Source organism: Gobius niger, assembly GCF_951799975.1.
Source record: "Gobius niger genome assembly, chromosome: 3".
Lineage (NCBI taxonomy): Eukaryota > Metazoa > Chordata > Actinopteri > Gobiiformes > Gobiidae > Gobius > Gobius niger.
Genome location: NC_136854.1, coordinates 30,542,150 through 30,562,419, shown reverse-complemented (window position 1 = coordinate 30,562,419; position 20,270 = coordinate 30,542,150). Strand labels below are relative to the sequence as shown.

The window sequence follows — 20,270 nt, the reverse complement described above, 5'->3', positions numbered from 1 at the left end:
CATGAGTTACTTAGTTCTGCTTTAAGTAGCATAAGGGGAAATAGGGAATTGTCCCCTGCATTTGAGTCATCCTTCAATGTCGCTGCAGCAAATTTGTTTGCACTAGCCATCCAACATCGGAAATTGTGAGAAACCAAAACGTATGTCTGCTGTCAAGCCCTCATTTGGCGAAGCCCAGTTAAAAATCAACACAGAATGCACTGAATCTAGTGTAAATCTCGTGGCCACAAAACCTCTTTTAGTACATCAATGATGGTTGCAAATGATGGACATAAATAGCATAAATGTTTTAGGAAAGCAGGCTTTTACACAGGGCCTGGCTTCATAATCCATTTGTCTGCGGAGAGAATCCGAAAAGCAGCTAGCGGATTATCCTATTGTGCATATTTTGAGTTGGTGGGGGAAAAACAAAGAACCCAGAGCACATGGTAACTCCACACAAAAGTACACACAGTCAGTCTGGGACCTTCTAGCTTTACCACTTCTCATTTAATGTGTATTTAAAGCCGCAAAGGTGTTTGCTTTGGTGACAATGACTTAAAACTTAGCTGGGAGTGGGACATCATCTTTGAATACAGGTAGCTAAACATGAGGTGTAAATACGGTCCTTTTCTAAATGTTTTATTATGACAAACAACAGCCAAGCATTAGGAGCAAGTTTGGTATGATTGGAAAACTTATTCAGGTTGTACAGTTGATTCAAAATGCAGTAAATCATTTAGAATTAATAACGATATAACACAAAAGGCCAATGGACTGAATCCAAGCCTTCAGCGCATTGCTTTCTCTTACGAAGGTTATAGCGGTGGACAAAGCCGCTGCATCTTGATATACGAACCCAGCCGCGCCTCCACTTGTGAATCTACTGCTCTATTATAAATAATGCATTTGTGTCTTGCAGTTTGATAACGCACTCCCAGCTCAAGGACCTGCTGACAAACCGAACGCTGGACAAGGCACTTTCATCTATAAATAAATATGAAGAAAACGCTGCGGTTTAAACGCTTTGCAAACATGTTGTGCAGGCTATATAGAGGCAGCTGGGACCTGTCACATTCGTAAAAGAATAACACTCTCGCCGGTTATGTGTCCAGAGAAAGTTCCGTACAGCAAAAAATTGGAGAAGTTTTTCCACCCCTCCCCCCTCAATCGCTTTAACAACAGCGACAAGAATGACCATGTGTTATGACAAGCCAAACTGACAGATTTACATAATACGAAATGCAATGCCCAAGAGGAAAATGACTCTGCCTGATTTGCGTCAACATAATGCATAAATACAGCGCATGTTTTCTAATAAGAGCGGGCCGCTAACAAAGACCGCTGTGTAGTTCTCAGAGGGACAAACACAGATTGCGAGAGGGGCTGGGTATAGCTGTCCCTCCCGGATATGAAATCGCACCTACAGAAAGCGGCGCATATACGAATATAGACACAGGAAAATTCCCAAATTACACCTGCGAATGTGTGACAAGGTGTTGAAAGAGGCCCAAGAGGGAGAGACGGAGAGAGCAGGGAGAGAGAGGGTGATGGATGGGGTGACAGATAGAGGACAGCACTGCGGGGTGGGTGGGGGGGGAGGCGTGGGATGCATTAAGTCAAAGTGTCTTTAAGGCTGAAAAATGCATTCGCGATATACGGTACATGTGTGAAGGCACATGTATGAAGTATGTGTTTATTATATACAGTGCGGTCGATAAAAGATGCAAGAGTGTTCGCGAGTTGCATACAGAGCATTTAGAGGCGACAAAAAACACCAACGTACTTCATCAACAGTGTAAGAAATATTATACTTATCTTAAAAGTCTTTCTGGCACCGCAACATTGACATATTGCGTTTAAACTTGAATAACAAAAATCACTATTTGGAGCGAGAGCCTGGGCGAGTTTTTCGAATTTGCCTGGGGTGCCCTCTGCAGGTCGCTGTGGAATGACGTTGTGTTAAAATAGCGAAAACAAGCTTTCACTTTCAGCTTCTCGATGGCCTTGTGTATGAAACTGTTCTTCAGTCGACTGGAACTGGCCCGTAGCTAGCTTATTGTCCAGTGAACGTATATTAGCCAGAACAATAGTTGGGATAGAAGGCTTGTGCGGTCGAGCTGCAAGCCTGGCCCGGATACCTCCTCGTTTGCCCCTTTCATGGTTGTATTGAACAAGCAGTAGATTATTATTATTATGATCAAAACAACCCAATGACATTAATTTGAATAGACTCCTGTGTGTTTACATGCTGTTTCAGATAGAAAATACTGAAAAAAGTTCCCTTTAGGCTCATGACCCACTTTTGAGTGCCGACCCACCAATTTAGAATCACTGTTTTACATTATGTATAAGTGGGCCAAGAAATCTTAAAAATACTGACACTATTTCTTGCATTTTTGGAGTGCTTTTCCAGGTATCTGATCCCTTATTTGCATAATAATATTTCTCAAAATCATCTTGGGGGCCAGAGGTTCTGTGCTGGAGGGCCGGATTTGGCCCCCAGGCCTGACGTTGCCTACCCTTGCTAAAAAGATTATGCATTTTACCGATTCCATGCAAATGGAGTATCCTCTCAGGGTCATTGGGTAACAGCTGTGCAGAAACCGGGCAATCTCCAGCGAGGTCTTGCATGGTCAAATAATGTTTTTAGAGCTTCCATTGTGTGTTTCTGTCTTTGTCTGCTTTATATATGACTAGCTCAGAACGTTTCACCCAATATAGCTTTTATTTTGCAAATAAACTGAACAGAATGAATCATCCGTCTCAAAAAGCACTACCACTCTAAATCAGACAATGGTAAAGTTTGAATGAGGTTCAAAACATATAACACTGAAATAACAATATACAGGTCACGATATTACGCACTGTTGCCCTATAAAGCAGACTTTTAAAAAATGGGTTGCTATTTTCATTGCTCCTCGTGTGTGGTCGCTAATGCCATTGTGAAGTTTGCATGCATTTATTTGTTAGCTCTGGATAAAAAGTGTGCTGAGTCAGTGGCAGCTTTTAACAGAAATCAACCAAAACTAACAAACTGTGGAAAGCCCTGTTTAAACATTACACAATGCTTTCACTGGGAAACTGCTGCCGATGGGGGGAGGCTGAGGGGGCACCGCATTCACTGCACTGACTGTGTGAAACGGACGAAGGAATAAAGCTAGCTGTGGTCGAGAGCCAAGGATGACCCAAGCTCTTTCACTACGTTACAGGCAGAAGGAGACGGAGACAGACACGCTGGGACACTTCCGATTTCCTCCAAACAGCTCACCGTAAGCCAAAGAACATCAAAATGGTGCATCCGGAGTTCAAGACGTGTTGATTTGCTTTCAGATTTGGAAAGATGGCAATGTGGTGCTGCAGCGAAAATCATCTTATTTTTTTGAATTTTGTTTGGGGTGACAATTGTACATGTTGTTAGTGGTAGGGGAAAACTATGGAGAACATTCAAACTTCACAGAGCAAGTCACTGCCCCGTCCAGGTATGACACTGGTCCTTCTAAAGATCAAAAGTACTAATGTCACATCAGAGTTATGAAGAATTAAAATGGACATTATGCTGCTACATGTTTGGTCGCATCTCTCGGGCCAGAACCTCCTCATGGTCCCAAAGACCCATTTAAACCCAGAGGAGACGGGTCCTTTCAAGCTTCAAAATTGTGGAACAACCTACGTCTGTCCTTCCATGTGGCCGACTCTGTTGATTGTTTTAAATACTTTTATTGAGACAAAATATTTGTCAACACTTTGTGAGGCACTTTGTGATTTTATCCATGAAAGGTGCTGTAAACATAAAGTTTCTTCTTGTGAAAGTGGTAAATGGAAAGGGGAGGGACTAAATAAGGTTACACCTCAATTCATTCCTTTTCAAGCAATTTTTGTATTGTATATATATTTTTATCCATGTTCTAAGCCAGCGGTTCTCAGCTGGTGGGTCGTGGAATCATCTTCAGAGGGTCATGAGGAAGCATTTCTTTCATTATTCATTTACTAAAAGATGAAATGAAATGACACTGCTTTGTTGTTTCGATCGTGGTTTCAGATTTATTGGCCATTTAATGCTTATTTAACAACAATATGTGGGCGAAAAAATACAGTATTTTTCAATATATAACAAGTTAAATCCTTATTTGGGTCGCGACTTGTCATCCTTGGGGGAACAACTGTTCTAAAGTAACTAACTACCTACCTACCTACCTACCTACCTACTTACTTACTTACTTGGAATTTCTTATATAATTGTTATCATATGCTTCATATGATCATTGTTGGGCTCTTGGGCAAGAGCCTTCATCAATATCCCCATATTCAGGGCATACTGACATTGAGCAAATTAAAGGAACAGGCCACTGTTTTTACATACTGAGATATGTTCTTACCTGAGCTTAGATGAGTTGATGTGTACCTGTCTGGTCTTTGTGCGTGCGCTCAGTCATGGTACAGGTACCCACCAACTCGTCTAAGCTCAGGTAAGAACATATCTCAGTATGAAAAAACGGTGGCCTGTTCCTTTCACAAAAAGGATGGGTTGTACGTCCGCTGTGGTGCCCTACGATTTATATACTACATTTGGAGGCCTACACAAAAAGGGCATACACTGTGTCAGACTTTGTAGATAATGTGGGCACAAATCACCTACCATCATCAGATTGAAGAAAAATACAAGATAAAACATAGAAATGCACTTCAGCCGCCCACAGTGAACACTTCATTATTGCATTTGTCTCACAGACAGTTTCCACATTTCCAGGTGTTTGTCTAAAGAGCAGACAGTGGGCTGTTGCCACAAATGAAACGGCAGCTCTTGACGATAGAAGGAAATGCAATAAAAAAAAGTAGCACGGCAAAGTGCTAATAAACAGTAAGCAAATACAGACGAGCTAGACATAAAATATAAGATGTTGAAGTGGAAAAATACAATATTATTTGGGGAGAAAGCGGTAGACAGAAAGTTGGGTGGAGACAGTGATACTTTGAGTAACTTCTTGTTTTTATATTCGGTTAATAAATAAAAAGTATATTTATCTAGTGCAGAGAAACTCAATGCGAGCTACTTTAAAAACAGAACGGCTCAGCAATCCACCTATAGATTTCTAGATGCAAGAGATGGGTGTTACTTAAGGTTATTATTATCGACTAAAAAATAAAATATTATGGAAAATAGCAAGTTACAGACTTATTGCTAAAGACTATCATGTACTTGGGAGGCATGAGTCCCGAAATCATGATCAACATTTAGATTTGTATCGCAAAAGAAGACATTAACATATGCCTGCGTTGTTACATGTGGATAGGCAAAGTAATTACAAGCCAGCTCTATCCATCTGATAATTCTACCATCAAACTGACCAACTCTCCATTTTAAAACTCAATATTTTGTTATGACTTTTCTTGAGCGCAAGAAGAGCCATCAAAGACACACACAGTCACAACTTTCGGCTCTCGTTTTTTCCTCACTTGGTCGACCAAAGCAGCACGACAACGATTGTTTTGACAACTGCCGAGACGAGCGCATTTTTAAACCGCAGTTTGTCCTGGACATATAATTAGCCAGCTAATGATGTGGAGATATACGGAGGGGAGTCCAGGGGAGAGCCATCAAGGCGCCAGTTGCTGAGAGTTAGAGCTAATTTTGCACACAATATATGGGCAAATGTCAGGATACAGAGTTTAAGAGAAGAGCAAAAGCCTTTGAAGCAGTGTATGGATATGTGCATTATTATAACTCGGACAGGATCAAGGAGGAAAGTTGGGCGTTATGTGGTTAATTTCCATGGTCTGAGATGAGGAGGTTTGGCACCAAGGTTCTCATAAAGCTGTCATCTGGGTGGTTTACACTTGGGGAGATATCATTTGTTTGCACTGGACTGCAGATGTACTATTGGTCCAAAAGGGAAGTTAATCTGGTTTATTTTAAGATGTATGCATGTAAAAGTGTGTGGAAAAGTCCTACCGGGTGACAGGTGTTGGGATTTGGGGAGTGAGGGAGAGTCCTTTTAGATTTATTGCATCATAGTTTTAGCCATATGGTCTGGCAACCTTAAGTGTGAGGCTCAATCTGCTTTCTTCTCCCTTGTGAGGTATTTTGGGTGCCTAGGTGTCGTGTGAAAAGTGCTAGAAAATAAGATTCCATTGCCTTTCTGATTGAAGGAATGTGAGAAATAATGTTTTTTGTTTTTTGTCAGTCGTTTTTGTTGATGCAAATGGAATCTAAAGACTCAGCTTTGGCCAAATCAAGACTACTTTAAGACGTCAAACTGTGTTAGTGTGTAGTCGTGCATTTGTTTCATTGTTTGATGTTTGTTTTTTCTTTTCAAACATTGTATTTTGTTTGCTTGTTTTTTAAGGAAAACTACTTGTGTAGTCATGGTCACAGAGCGCTTTACATGGGACAATTTACATTCACTCAGTGGTGGTCAGTGTTGGGCAAGTTACTTTAAAACTGTAAAATATATTGTGTATTAGAAGTTACAGCTATAAAAGTGCAATATGTTTGTATTACATATTACTGTTTCAAAAATGTAGCTGAGTGACACTACTTTGAGTTACTTTTGGCAAAATATAAACTGATAATAGAGATAATGCAAAAAAGCAAAACTTCAGTCATAGATTTCCTTTTCCTTCTCTTTCCCCACTCTCTCTGTTTTGTTTTGACGACGTTAGCTACACGTAACTGCAGAATTTATACAGGTGATTTTTTTTTTTTTTTGGGGGGGGGGGGGGTTTGGCTTTTTTTTCACATTTAAACGCACTTGTAACTTGAGTTACTTAAATTGTAATGACTAACCTGACGTTACCTCCAACACTGGTGGTGGTAAGCTATCTTAGTAGCCACAGCTGCCCTGGGGTGGACTGATGGAAGCAGGACACAGAACACAATGTGCGTATGGCGTTCATACGCTGTAAAAAAGCATACAAAATTGTGCTAAAAATAAATCTGGGAATGAGCAAGGCCGCAAAAGATAGACCGCGTTATAGCGAGGGACCACTGTACACGTTTTTAGTGATAGAGGAAACTGAGATCTTCTTGAAGCAAGAGAACTAACCACTGCGCCACGGTGCTGCTCATAATCTTCTGAGATCTTATGTGAAGCATTTTTGTTGTTTAAATGTGTGTGTATAAATGTGTGTGTAAATACAGTGCATTGGATAAACAAGAAATAAGTTGGTTGAATTTAATGGACCACTAGCTTGTAGCTGTATGACTGAACCCTTCTAATCCAGTCAACCACATTTAATAAACTGAGATCACGTAAAATGTTTTTGGAAGTGTGAATACATCAATATTTAAATTATAATAATCATCAATATTAGATTTAAGCATCTTTTACTTTGTTTGAGGACAGATGGACCGGGAAAGATTTCCAAATAAACCTTTATGTTATTGTGCAAACCTTCTGTATGTACCAACTGTGCCGTCGCTTCTGCTTCTTTCAATTCTCACAAGCAGTGACCCTGAGAATTTTCGCATTAAAATGCAGCCAAAGTTGTTTGATAAAAACTTATTATGGACAAAAGACACAATATTAAGTGGAAAGATAAGAAACAGGAAAGACATTCTCAGGCGTATCAAAGTTTAGCAGAAACAACTTTTCGCTCCGGGCGTCGAGTGTTGATTTGCTTCTATGTCTCTGCGTCTTTGCATAAGCCCGACCTCCCGAAGTCGAGGGCAGACACTCGAGGAGCGCTTTAATTGAGTGCGTTTTTGTTCCTTTGTTTGCCGTACCGCGCCCGCCGTTGCCATGGGTTGCAGCAGCATCTGTTTTGCCAGAGTACACGGACTGTAGACAGACGCTATTATGTTTTCGAATATGAACAAGACGAGCGGAGAGATTGGGTGAGCTTGGTGTCACAAAAAGGAGGAAAAAAACAAAAAAATACAATTCATTCTGCTTTTGAGTGGTGGAAAATTGTAATTATCAGGGATGTGCAACACTAGATGGTAATGGTGACTAAAGTGCTGTATGTTGATTATTGTGTTATTGCATTACACTGGGTTTTAAGGACATTTTGCCAACTAATGTTATCTTGAAAGCAGGCTTTACCTTATTATTGGGTCCACCCACCTTTACTCTAAAAAGCAAATCTCAGCTTGTAACTTCTATTGTATTGTGAGTGTCTGTTGCTGTGACCCAGCCAAACTGTCTGGGAATAATTGCTAATTGACCATTAGTTTCATTGCGGTTTTGGACAAGGGGAGATGCAGCCTGTCTCCATCACGAGGGGGGCTTCTTAGAAAAAGGTTGGGAATCACTGACCTAGGTTGTTTTCTAATTTGTAGTCTTGACTCGGAGCCGAGAGGGCTACTATAACATAGGGGAAGTAATAAAACTGTTCCATAGACTTAATATTCATAGACTGTCAATGCTCACTCCTCCCCATTCACATTAATTACTCCATTCAAGAGAGACCCCATGGTGGCTACACAATCTCCTCCTACAGAGCAAGCTCCAGAAAGGACAAAAAGGCGGGGAAACTCCGCCCACATGAGGCGGGCTGAGCAGCATTAAGCTTCCACAGTGCTCTAGGGCCTGTAAATTTAAAAAAAAAGGTAAAGCTAAGACTTTGAAAATAAAAATAACATAAAACCAGCAGGGATAAAATATTATACTCTTCTAAGTGTTGTCATGGGAATCAAGTGTATTTTTAGAAACAATAAAAGTCTTTGAAACCAGGCTTTAAAAGCAGTATTAAGTAACTTGTTTACATTAATATATCCTTTTCGTAGTCCCTCTGGGGGTAATACAAGTGTTGATGGGATGATTGGGAGGTCTTTCATCTCCCCCTGGTGTCTCTGGCCAGAAAACTATGCTTGCAACTTTCCCTGCTCTGCCCCGGAGGCGCAATAGACACTAATGGAATCATGAAGAAGAAGCTAACAGGCTAACGGGCAAAGCTAACTGTGGGCTAGCGCCACTTTAAACAGTATTTACAGCCAAGTTTGAGTGACAAACATGTGTAATTGGGTTGTGGCACAATGTACAATATCCCTCTCTCCCTTTGTCTTTTCTGTCAGCGTAGTATTTACTCTCACGGACAATTAATGAGTAAAAACGCAACATGCTACGACACCTGCAGTGGCGCTTATGGCCTCTCGGGGCATGAGTTACTTATTTGAGACGTGTAAAGTGCCCATTGCTTTCCATGCATTACTCAATCTTCTGGAGTTGCTCCTAGCCTTTAGGGGGTGGTATCACAGCAACGTCAGCCCCGCGCCACGAGGACCAAAGATAAGTGCTTTCTTAACCCATGCATTGTTCCCACCTCACTTTCAAACATCTCTTCTCCTTCATGAAAAGGTGTGGTTGTTGGTTGTTCCTACCGTTTTGCACGTCCAGGATGTGGTGCTTGTCCAGAGTCCACCCGCCCATGTTCGACGCGTCCAGCTCGTAGCCCTGTAAAAAGGCCGTTCGCTTCTCCCACAAAATCAGGTCCAGACACGACTCGTACTCGAAGCCCACAGACACTGCAACGACACAGGGCGAGAATTGTTATTTTAGACGCAATTATAGTTACTGTGGGAACTGAGCACAGAGAGGTGTTGATACTTCCTGGTGTTTATGAGTTGTGTGGGTGCATTCTCAATAAAAAAAAGTTTACCCGCAAAGCAACTGTGCAAAACAAGAGAGTTTTGAATGGATAGAGGAATTAGAGCTGTATAATCCACCGGGACTGTAAGTTTATTGATGGTGGATTTATTATGCGTTTACAACACTGTTTATGAAACCAATAAAGTACATGGATTTCAATTGACTTATTTAAACGTACATCCTTACCTTTTCTGCTACAAGTGACAAAACTATTATCTAAAGCAGTGGTTTTCAACTAGTATGACTTCGGGACCCACAATCACCCTGGGATAACAAGGCATGGCCCAAATACGACTTAGACTTGTAAAATATAATGTCAAATATTGTCTTTTCCTGGCTTATCTCTTTAAGACCAACTTGCATCAAGTCTTAAAGAGACTAGATGCAAGTTGGTCATTTTATACTCACTACTGCCACCCCAGGTCTTAGGCGTAACTGCAGGTTCTATATTAAGCTCGTGCATGACGGCACATCAGACCCGAAGCAACAACTTTTTTGAGTGACAGTGCAGGATTTTAGAGGCAGTTGTGGTGAATAGGTTTGGGCTCATTCTACACAATAGGACATGGCTGGAACATGTAGGGGGATGAAAATACTACTAACTACTAAGTTGATATTTGTGTGTATGTGACCGTGTAGTGACCCAGTGGATGTATGAGTGGTCAGCATGCCGTTACTTTTCATCACAGTGGTCTCTAGGACGCTTCAGGTTCAATTGTTGGGAAGCTTTTCACAGCTGGCGGACCCTTTCACCCTAAAACCCCCAAAAAACAATTGATCCTGGAGCGTTGGAGAGACCACCGTGACCAAAAGTAAAGGCGTCTTGCTGACCACTCATACATCCACTGGGTCACAACACAGTCAAACATGCACAAATATATATATTTTTCTGCATAAAAAGTTGCTTAATAAGCCAAAAAAGCTAAAATTATGATAAAAAAACAACCTGATAACACTGAAGACGGTTCTGTAACCCACTCTTGGGTCCCGACTCAACAATTGAAAACCACTGATCTTAAGTTCACAGACAAGAGCTGCACAATTTAAAAAAAAAGCAATATCCAAATTATTGTGATATTTTACCACTTTTACCACTTTCAACACTATAATTTTAAGCAATTGTGTCAAAAGAAGACGTAAAAAAATACTAGATGAGATTCAAAACAAGGCTAAATCAGGAAAATCCAGTCTAAACTGAACTTTTATGCCTTCTTAAGCTACCTTGGGCTTTTGTTTAAGGCTGTGTTGGCAAAAAAAAAAATGTGTCAGACTCAGTCAGATGGAAAAACCTCTGACTGAGGCTTTTTACGATATAGATATTGCGTCACCAAATATTGCAATAGCTATTATTATTAGCGATATATTGTGCAGCCCCAATGCAGATATGAGTGAAAGGTAGTAGTGAAGGTAGTAAAAAAGAATATTCTTTTGAATTGATTTCCTAAAGTACGCTGCACGTTCTGTTCTTTTATGACTTCGCTGGAGGACAGATCCGATTGGGAAAGTGAGAATTCTCCTGACCAAAGCAAACGCTCACAGTTAACCACCATATGTGTGCCTTCCTTCACAGCCAAAATCTCCCACGTAGAAAAAAAAAAAAACACTGGGCCTGTCTGTCTCTGTGAGGTGCTCAACTCGTAATGTGGAGTATAAGGCTGATGCCAAACCACATAAAAAACACACCCTGAAACGTCCAAATCTGCGCCAAAGCCAGTCCGTTTTCACAAGTGGAGCAGCATATGCGCCGCTTGTAATAAGAGGACGTCTTGAGCTGCGTTGTGGCTTTTAAAATTAGACATATTTTCATTAGTGGCGTGGCAAGCCACCATCGTTTTCATTGTAATTTAGTAGACAGCGCAAACACTTCTGAGACAATAACGTGGTTTTGCGTACATCAATTAAAAGCTGAGGTGAGCGGTTTTGCCCGACTGGATGTTAAAGCGAGTGGAAACATGGTAGTGATGTCACACCAAAATATCGCTCTCTCTAGGCCGCCCCGTCTGTTGTCTGCCGCCCTGATGACAGTGGGGGAGTGATGCATTTTAAAACAATTAGGAGCGTGACTGACCTCTGGATGACACTAACAGACGGAATGAAATAATCAGAATGAATCCAATGGTTCTGTTCCATACTAGATAGATAGATAGATAGATAGATAGATAGATAGATAGATAGATAGATAGATAGATAGATAGATAGATAGATAGATAGATAGATAGATAGATAGATAGATAGATAGATAGATAGATAGATAGATAGATAGATAGCCCTGCCTCCAGTGTCTGCGCACACTGGTATATGAATGACAGTGTGAATGGGTGACTGGATGCTTGCTGTAAAGCGCTCTGAGTGCCGAAGTGGAAAAGCGCAATATACGTAAGCTGAGGTAGACAGGTCCAAGAGCACCACATTCAATTTTTTATGAACTTTGACATGTTTTCAGAATAAACATGCATTAACTGTTTTTGAAGTGCAAAGAACATTTGGATAAAATGATAATAAAAAAAATGATTGAATTTATGAATAAGAGCATAGGGCTGAGTTGGAGTAGAAACAGGCGCAGACGGCGGTTGCATGTGGAGAGAGAGGGACACAGAGAAACTTAAGAGTCATTGGAAATAACAGAGCTGCTGGCATTTACTGTTCGACTGCTGTGAGAAGCAATAACACTAAGGTTTATGGGGCTTTGAGGGAGCGCTGCGAGGTTAACATTTGGGTGATTCAAGCAATAATGAAGAGGCATCGCAAATGTACTTAACGGCAGAACATATTGAGAGAGATCTGGCTCTTTAGATGGCGATGTTTTTGAACAAAGATGTGAGTTTCCTTAAAGTCGCTCTGCAGAATGTTCCGGGTTTCATCGAACTATGCCACAAGATCAGCTATAGTGTTGCAAAACAATGATACCAGCTACAACAATGTGCTCCTGATGATTGACCTGGTACAGAAGAGCTTTTGGAGGCGGGTCTTTCATCTCCCCCTGGTGTCTCTGGCCAGAAAATCATGCTTGCAACGTTCCCTGCTCCGGGTCGGAGGCGCAATACACACTAATCATGAAGAAGAAGCTAACAGGCTAATGGGCAAAGCTAACTGCGGGCTAGCGCCTCTTAAACAGTGTTTACAGTCAAGTTTGAGGGGAAAAAATTATCTCCATTGTGTAATTGCGTTGCCTTTTTTCTGTCAGTGTAGCATTTACTCTCACGGACAATTAATGAGTAAAAACACAACATGCTATGACACCTGCAGTGGCGCTTATGGCCTCTAGGGACATGAGTTCCTTAGTTCTGCTTTAAATCGAGTGTGTTTTTTTTCTATTCATTTATTTCAGAAGGACCGGGAACCCATAAAAAAGAGGTTCTTAATCTCAACGGGATTTTCCTAGTTAAATAAAAGAGCATATTTTCCCACAACAAATCTATCCACCTCTCTTTTCATAGCTTATAGACTTGTTTACCTGCAGTTTATTACTTGATAAAACCAACTAAGACCTGCACAATCACATTTAAATTGCAAGTACCGGTATTCTGTACGGGAAACAAAGTATCCTGTCCCCCATAGGGTTTTATTAACATTTGCAAACACCATTAGTTTAGACTGTGAACTGAATTTTGATAAAGAGACAGAAAGATTGCAAGGCCTTTTGCCAAACATGTTGTCATTCACAGTTGTTTATGAATTGGCATGTTTTTGTAACTCGGCCTCACAGGTTCAACCTTATAATTGGACAAAGGGCCTTGGTCAAAACAGATCATCTACTTTAGTGAATGCATCTAATTTCTCCCCGTTGACTTCCATTCAAACTGCCTCTTTTTCGACATTTAGGAGTCTCTTGAAAGGGCCAAGGACGTAGGCGGTCTATGGAAATGATTATTCTACCACATTTGCAAATAAAAAGGGCTTCAAATTGAGCATTGTTTGTCTTGTATTAGAGAGATGATGTGAGGATGCCGGATGTGAAATCCCGCAGTAAAAGCGCCATAAATTGAGTCCAAATTGGGCCGTAAAGTCAATGAAAAATGATTTATTGGGGTTTTTACTTTCCGGAGAAAATGACTAATACATGAGCTGACTGCAGACTCCAGCCGGGTCGTTTTACTGCTCGAACTATGACAAAATCCATACTTCCATAGCTTTTTCATACAAGACTTGCACTCTGCTTTCCTATACACATTGATTATTTAGGCTTTCACATCTTGAGCGTAAGTGCCCAGGTTTGTTTGACTTCTAGTTGTTTATTCTGGCTTTTCTTTTTAGATACTTTTGGACTTCTTGGCATTTATGTTTCATGTTAAAGTAAGGAAAATATAAAAGAAAGCCAGTTCACAAGGTAGTGGCTCTGAAACACAATTAAAAACTCAAGTCAATTTTGAATGACATGTCTCCTTCAAAATCATCAGATTTGTATAACATGTGCGCAAATAACAATGCTTGTTTTAGTAACGCGGGGCCCGTGTCGGTTGCAGACGGACTGTGGATGCGTCACCATGCGCTCTTTCTCTCCCTGGCACAGCTCCTGCGCGTTGCCATATCTGGGATTAATCACATTTCTTGGCTGGAGTTTTCCGCCGCTGACCGCCCGACTCCAAGTGAACACTATCTTCTGGGGGCTTGTGCGGCTTTGATTACACGCTCTCCAAGTTATGGCCCGAAATGAGAGCCAAAACCAGCCAAAGGGAGGGCGCTCAAACGATCTGGGCAGGCGCCAAGCAAAAGAGAAGGGGCTATTCCGTTTCCACCAGAATATTTTGAAGACCAACAATGGCGGTGTAAGTGTTCTTAAATGACGGGCCCGAGCTGAAAACGGCCCGAATACGTGCGGCGTTTTAAGAGAGCGAAAATAAATTTGATCCGAGGCAGACGTCAGGAGCATAAAGCAATGGTTTTTAAAATGTTCAACACCAACGCAGACTTGAAGATGTTATGGGAGTGAAATGCAGAGTCTAGACATATTTTACAACAAATTTAATGACAGTAGTTAAAAGTGCTGAATTTATGTTTTTTAATGAGTGACGTTTATGTCAGTTTGGCACAAAACTCCCTTGATACCTGCAGCCTTTGATGAATATTGATAACATATTGAAAGATGGCGAGGGCTGCCATCTCACAGCATCGCAGTCATTGGTGCAAGTAAAAAATTGTAATCTATAATCTTTAATAACTACATACAATGTTTGGGTGCTTCTTCTTGTACTTGACACTACTGGATTATTGGGTACCACTTGCAGTTAAAACTTTTAGACAACCTATTAATTGCATTTTCTCCAGTTTGTCGTACATCCAAAAGCTTTTTGAATGAAGCCTCAAATTAGCGACGGAAATGAGGATGAAAATACAACAAAAAGGTGAGGACAAAAGAGTGACAAAAGGTACAATAAACAAGTGATGAAAAAGTGAAGAAAAAGCAAAAAAAGCAACAAGAGAGCGACAAAAAAGTGACAAAAACGTGTCAGATAAGCAACAATAACGCAATTAAAAAGTGACTGAAAAGTGATCAAACTGAGACGAAAAACACTACAAAAATGACGAAAAAGACTGCAAATACAAGACCCCAAAAAACGACAAAAAAACAGACAAAAACTAAAATACGACAAAAAGGCTTCAAAATGGATATGGCAACAATGCACCAAAAAAAGGCCCGAGCAATTTTTTAGGCCATAGCTTTCAAAGAAGGTGTGACACTGGCCTCTAGGCTGTAAACTCAAGAAGCTTTTAGATTTAGGTAAAGCTTAGCTGGAGAAAATTTACTTGGTTACATAATGAGGTTAAACAATCCTGCTCAATAAACCAAATTTACAGGTAGAGATGATCATGTATCATTCTTGTTTTGACATTATTGCTCTTCTGTGTAGGAGAAGTAGGACTATAGTCTTCTTCTTCGCTTCAGTGGTATAGACCAAAAGACAATCTCAATTACAAGTATTTGTCTCAATCACACGTCCACATGGTTTGCCACACAGAAATGCAACTTGTTAAGAATTTTTCGTGCAAACATAATAGGGGAAAGACACAATGGAAATCTTTGAAACCATGCCTTATGAAGCTATAGCCTTCTCTGCTCGCCTTGTTTGGAAAGTTAACTTCCTCTGTCTTTTAATCTGCGTTGTTATGTCTGAGAGAATATTCTTGCTTTCTGCCTACACCATTTCACTCTCCCCAGAGGCTGCGCGAGATGTGAGGGTCCACACCAGTAAAGGAAAAAAAAGAAAAAAATCCTCAAATGTTAGGGACAAAACGATCGGCAAAGACACACTCCTCCATCTTATTACCAACCCTGTCAGACGCTTAATATTCGGCTATTTTTCTCCAACAGCGAATGAAAAAAATAAAACAAAATCACGAGCCTCCCTTCAGGACACGCATTTTTAAAATATTCCTGAGGCGATACTGCTTTATAATAACGCACAAGCGCCAATTTCAGTGGCGCTACAAAACAGAATGGTAAATCTTTTTTTTTTTTTTTTTTCATGCCCGCGCCAGTGTTCGTAATAAGTCAAGGGGAAAGCGTGTTCTCTCACTTGTCCCTCATAAAGGTGTCAGGGAGGTTAGCGCGCGCATTATGTCGCGGCCATTTTCCTGTCAAAGCATTTGGGCAGAACGCGTTTGAACTACGGCTAAAGCTGTTTGTATCTGTCCACGGGAGATATACCAGAGTCCTGCAGCCGCTCTGTGGAGGTTTACAGCATCTTATTACAATAGTGAATTAGTGGTGTTTAGGAAGGGGCAAATCCGCTGTTGGACTTAAGTGACTCGCACATTAATGGAGTATATATTTACATTAGCAGAGGGGATAGGCCTACAGTTTGACATTGAAATAGGGCTATACTAGCAAATAAATCGAAAGAGGTGGTATTATTTTTCTTTCCATAAACAACATAGCCTGTCTCCATGGAGTCTCTGTGTGTACAAAAGCTACTATCAGCGTAGTTTCACTCTTTTCTCAAATGTTTAAGATGATACGTTTTGGATTTCACGCCATAAATTGCAAATCTGATCTGAATACTTGTAAGAACATTTAGACATTAGACATTTTTCTTAGATCCTACTGCCTGGAAATCTAGAAATTTAGCACCGCATAAATGTTGTTTTGGTCTTAACTACATAAAATGAACTGGATTCATTCTCCAAACAAAGCACTGCATGTTTTATTTGGTGTGCTAAGTCACAGTGCGTACGGCTGATTGTGACAGGCATCTGGTTTGAAAAATAGAGCAGTTTAATCGAAAAACAACTAAGTCACACTTTTTTTTCATAGTTTGGCTGGGGGGTGCAACTTATACTCAAGTGCGACTTATATATCAAAATATATAATTTCCCATGTTTGTTATTTTCACACTGACATCCGCAAAAGGGCGCTCTAGGCTTGTGTACCTGCTACTTCTGTATCACAAAAAATTTAAAAAACAGTAATTGTGCAAAGGAGTAAGACAGTTTGGAATGAGCGAGAAACTTGTGAGAAACTGGCGAAAAGTGAATATTACTCTTACTTTACTGCAATGAAGTAAACAAAAAAAAAAGCTAATCGCAGACTGAAAGCCCGATGGCCACAGCTAGAGGAACGAGTTTGCAAATTAGAGCTTGAACAACGTGATGCTGGGAGAGGCTTGTAAACAGAGAAGTCACGCCTCCATGCCCAGGTAGTTGACTAGGCGGGTGCTTATACTCTAGAGCGACTTATAGTCTGGAAAATATGCAACACTACTACTAATACTACTATTACACTAAAATATTGTGTACAATCCAAACCACAGTTCCTATGGACAATAACGTTTCTAAATTGGAAGTAGCAAAACTGCCACGTTTCCTATGGCCAATAAAATGTTTCAAAATAACATTGTAAATAAAGTGTATGGTTATTGCTCAGGGTATCCTCTTCTGCATGTGTGTGTGTGTGTGTGTGTGTGTGTGTGTGCGCACAATTGAACACTGAACATCTCGGACTCACCCACGGCCTCTGACAGTCCGTAGACCCTCTGTCCGTAGGCGTCCGTCTTGTCCCAGATGAAAGTGTAGGACAGATTTGGCTGCGCTGGAAACCACTTCTGGAACAGCCTCCCCACCACCGCCACCATGAGATGAACCTATGGAAAGAGAATAGAGTTTTAAAATGCATTTTGGTATCAGTCCTGTATCGATTATGATTATGTCGTTTATTTAAAGAGAGAGGAGGGCAGTGTCTCACCTTCATGAGGTTGAATGGTATGGATGTCTGCGTCATGGTGACCTTGAGGACCGGCTTGTACCCTGCAGCTCGGGAGCTCAGATAGACCAAGTTCAAGTCACTGCCGGGGATGGATGTCTCTTCCTGTAAAACCTGTAAAGAGAGAACACATACGATGATGATAACTGTGGAGCGACAGTGGCTCAGAGAGCAGAGCATCCGCCAATCAGCTGGAGAGTCGCGGCAAACCTATACATGTGTCGTTAAGCAAAACCCTTGATCCACATTCGATGTAAACCTCACCTGAGAAGCTAGATGGTGAAAATGTCAAAGTTCCTGTTGACAAATGCAGCTTCTGAATTGGATCATCTTTCAAGTCCAACAGGGCAAATTGTCAGTATGCAGTGGGTGATGTGGGAGCTTTTGTTGCATGGTCATTTCCTACTTGAATTTTAATTGCTGCACACACACATGTCCGGACCTACAGGGGTGCATTGCAACCTCATTATTGAATGTTTGCATCCTCATTGTTGGTGTATCACAACGTGTTTTAATGGAGAGAAACTTCATTAAAACTTTTAAACTGAGCGGGCACTTTCTTGAGACAGTGATTGTGTCTGTTAGCTCAACGTCGCAATTTTTCTCATTAAGCATATTTATAGATCTGCTATTAGCATCATTCTTCTCAAGCTATTGGTAAAAAGTAAGAATTCAAACCACAGATGTCCAAAATGACCCATTAAAAAGTCAATGCATGAATCCATCCATCTTCTTCAGCTTTATCTGGACCCGGGTCGCGGAGGCAGCAGTCTGAGCAGAGATGCCCAGACTTCCCTATCCACACACACCTCCTCCAGCTTCGAAACAGATGCTCGACCACATCAGCTGGCTCCTCTTGCTATGAAGGAGCAGCAGCTCTACTCCGAGCTCATCTCGAGCTCCTCACCCATCTATAAGGGTGCACCCAGCCACCCTGCAAAGGAAATTAATTTAATCCGCCTGTATCTGTGATCTTGTCCTTTTGTTCATTACCCAGATCTCATAACCATAATTTCTAAGCCCCGACTATATGGTACAGATTTTTTCCATTGCAATCAGCTAAAGCTAAATGATCTTCTGGGAATTGAAATCAATGCTCCAACACAAGAAAAGCATTGAAAACCAAACTTCCAATGTCCCTCCTCTCAAACAAAGCCCTACCTCCCGTGCTCTCAACCCTGCCACCGCACAGTGTATCGCTGTTTACGTGACCGTTCCCGCTGATTGATACCCCCAGCCTCGGGAAACAATGGAACGCCGACCTCTCTCACCTGGCCTTGGCGAAACCCATCTGTAAACCATTTCCAAAGTCAAGGATTTACAGTTAACCTCAATTACAGCGCGCAGAAAAGCTGACGAAACCAAACGCTGGATCCCGGACAATAACACCGGTCATAGACATCTGCTGCTTTTCGGTGAGTCACTGTTATTCCAGCCCCAGTAAACACGAGCAGAGCAAACGTGTCAGTGATACAAAGTGTGGATTTTGGCAGGTTTTGAATCCACAAAGAACAAAACGTAATGGTTGTGACAGCTCATCATGTTCGCGGCGAGCGGGAAATCAATTCATTGGGTTTTGAAAAGTAATATTTTCTTTGGAATATATACACATGAGATGAATTGTCTTTTTTCATAGTCTATATTTGTGGCCTGGGGGTTTAATTGCATAGTGTGAAATAGAGATCAGAAATAGGGATTACATCAGAGAAGCAAATTCATGACTCTAACACCCTAACCCATGGATTTCTGGATAAAAACTACTTTTATTACAATGTGTCTCTACACTACAACCCAAAAATAATGTCTTTGTCCAAAGATCTAGACCAGTGGTATGCCCCAGGGATTATGCAAAGTAATTTTGGAGTGAACCAATTTGTTTATCACAATCTGATATAAGTTTTCTGTGTAGGCTCTCAGGAGTTGTCCATCTGAATTGAAGGTTCTTGAGTCGTCTTCTGTACTCTGTTGTTGAAGCGTCAAACGTTTTGCCTCTCATCCAAAAGGCTTCGTCAGCGCACTAAAGTTCAGTTCAGCCTGCGGTACAGATAAAGACCATGCGGAGGAGCTTCACTTGGCTAAGGCCCTCCCCTCTATTAACAGCTACTCTCACCTGTAGGCGAAACTCCTCCCCGTGGTCTTCATCTGGACTGTGGGCTGAACTGAACTTTAGTGCGCTGACAAAGCCTTTTGGATGAGAGGCGAAACGTTCGACCCATCAACAACAGAGTACAGAAGACGACTCAAGAACCTTCATTGAATCTGACAGAAATTGAACCGTTAAAACCACTGTGCACCATTTCACAGCCCTTGCTCAGAGTTGCAACGTCCTTACGTGGTCTTTACTATCTGTCATAAAGAGAGGAGCCAGTACGCGCCGTCAGACTTCGATTTGCAACACGAGTTTTCCTCTCACACTGACACGAGGAGCAAAAGGAAGAGAGAGGGTTCTGTGGCCGTGACATTCCTCTGCCGCTCAACCTGTGGCTTTGTATCTGTCACATTCA

At 41.2% G+C, this 20,270-nt stretch overlaps 1 protein-coding gene across 9 annotated transcripts in view; it reads right to left on the bottom strand.

The window, feature by feature from the left end:
* The window catches only part of tenm3 (teneurin transmembrane protein 3), a 627,437-nt gene that overhangs the window by 77,240 nt on the left and 529,927 nt on the right, over nt 1–20,270 (bottom strand). For all 9 annotated transcript variants that reach the window (XM_079553229.1, XM_079553230.1, XM_079553228.1 and 6 more), the window contains 3 exons: nt 17,749–17,880; nt 17,512–17,647; nt 9,302–9,445 (listed from right to left, as the gene is read on the bottom strand). In XM_079553229.1, coding sequence (XP_079409355.1) covers nt 9,302–9,445; nt 17,512–17,647; nt 17,749–17,880 — 412 coding nt within the window. The remainder of the gene's footprint in view (nt 1–9,301; nt 9,446–17,511; nt 17,648–17,748; nt 17,881–20,270) is intronic.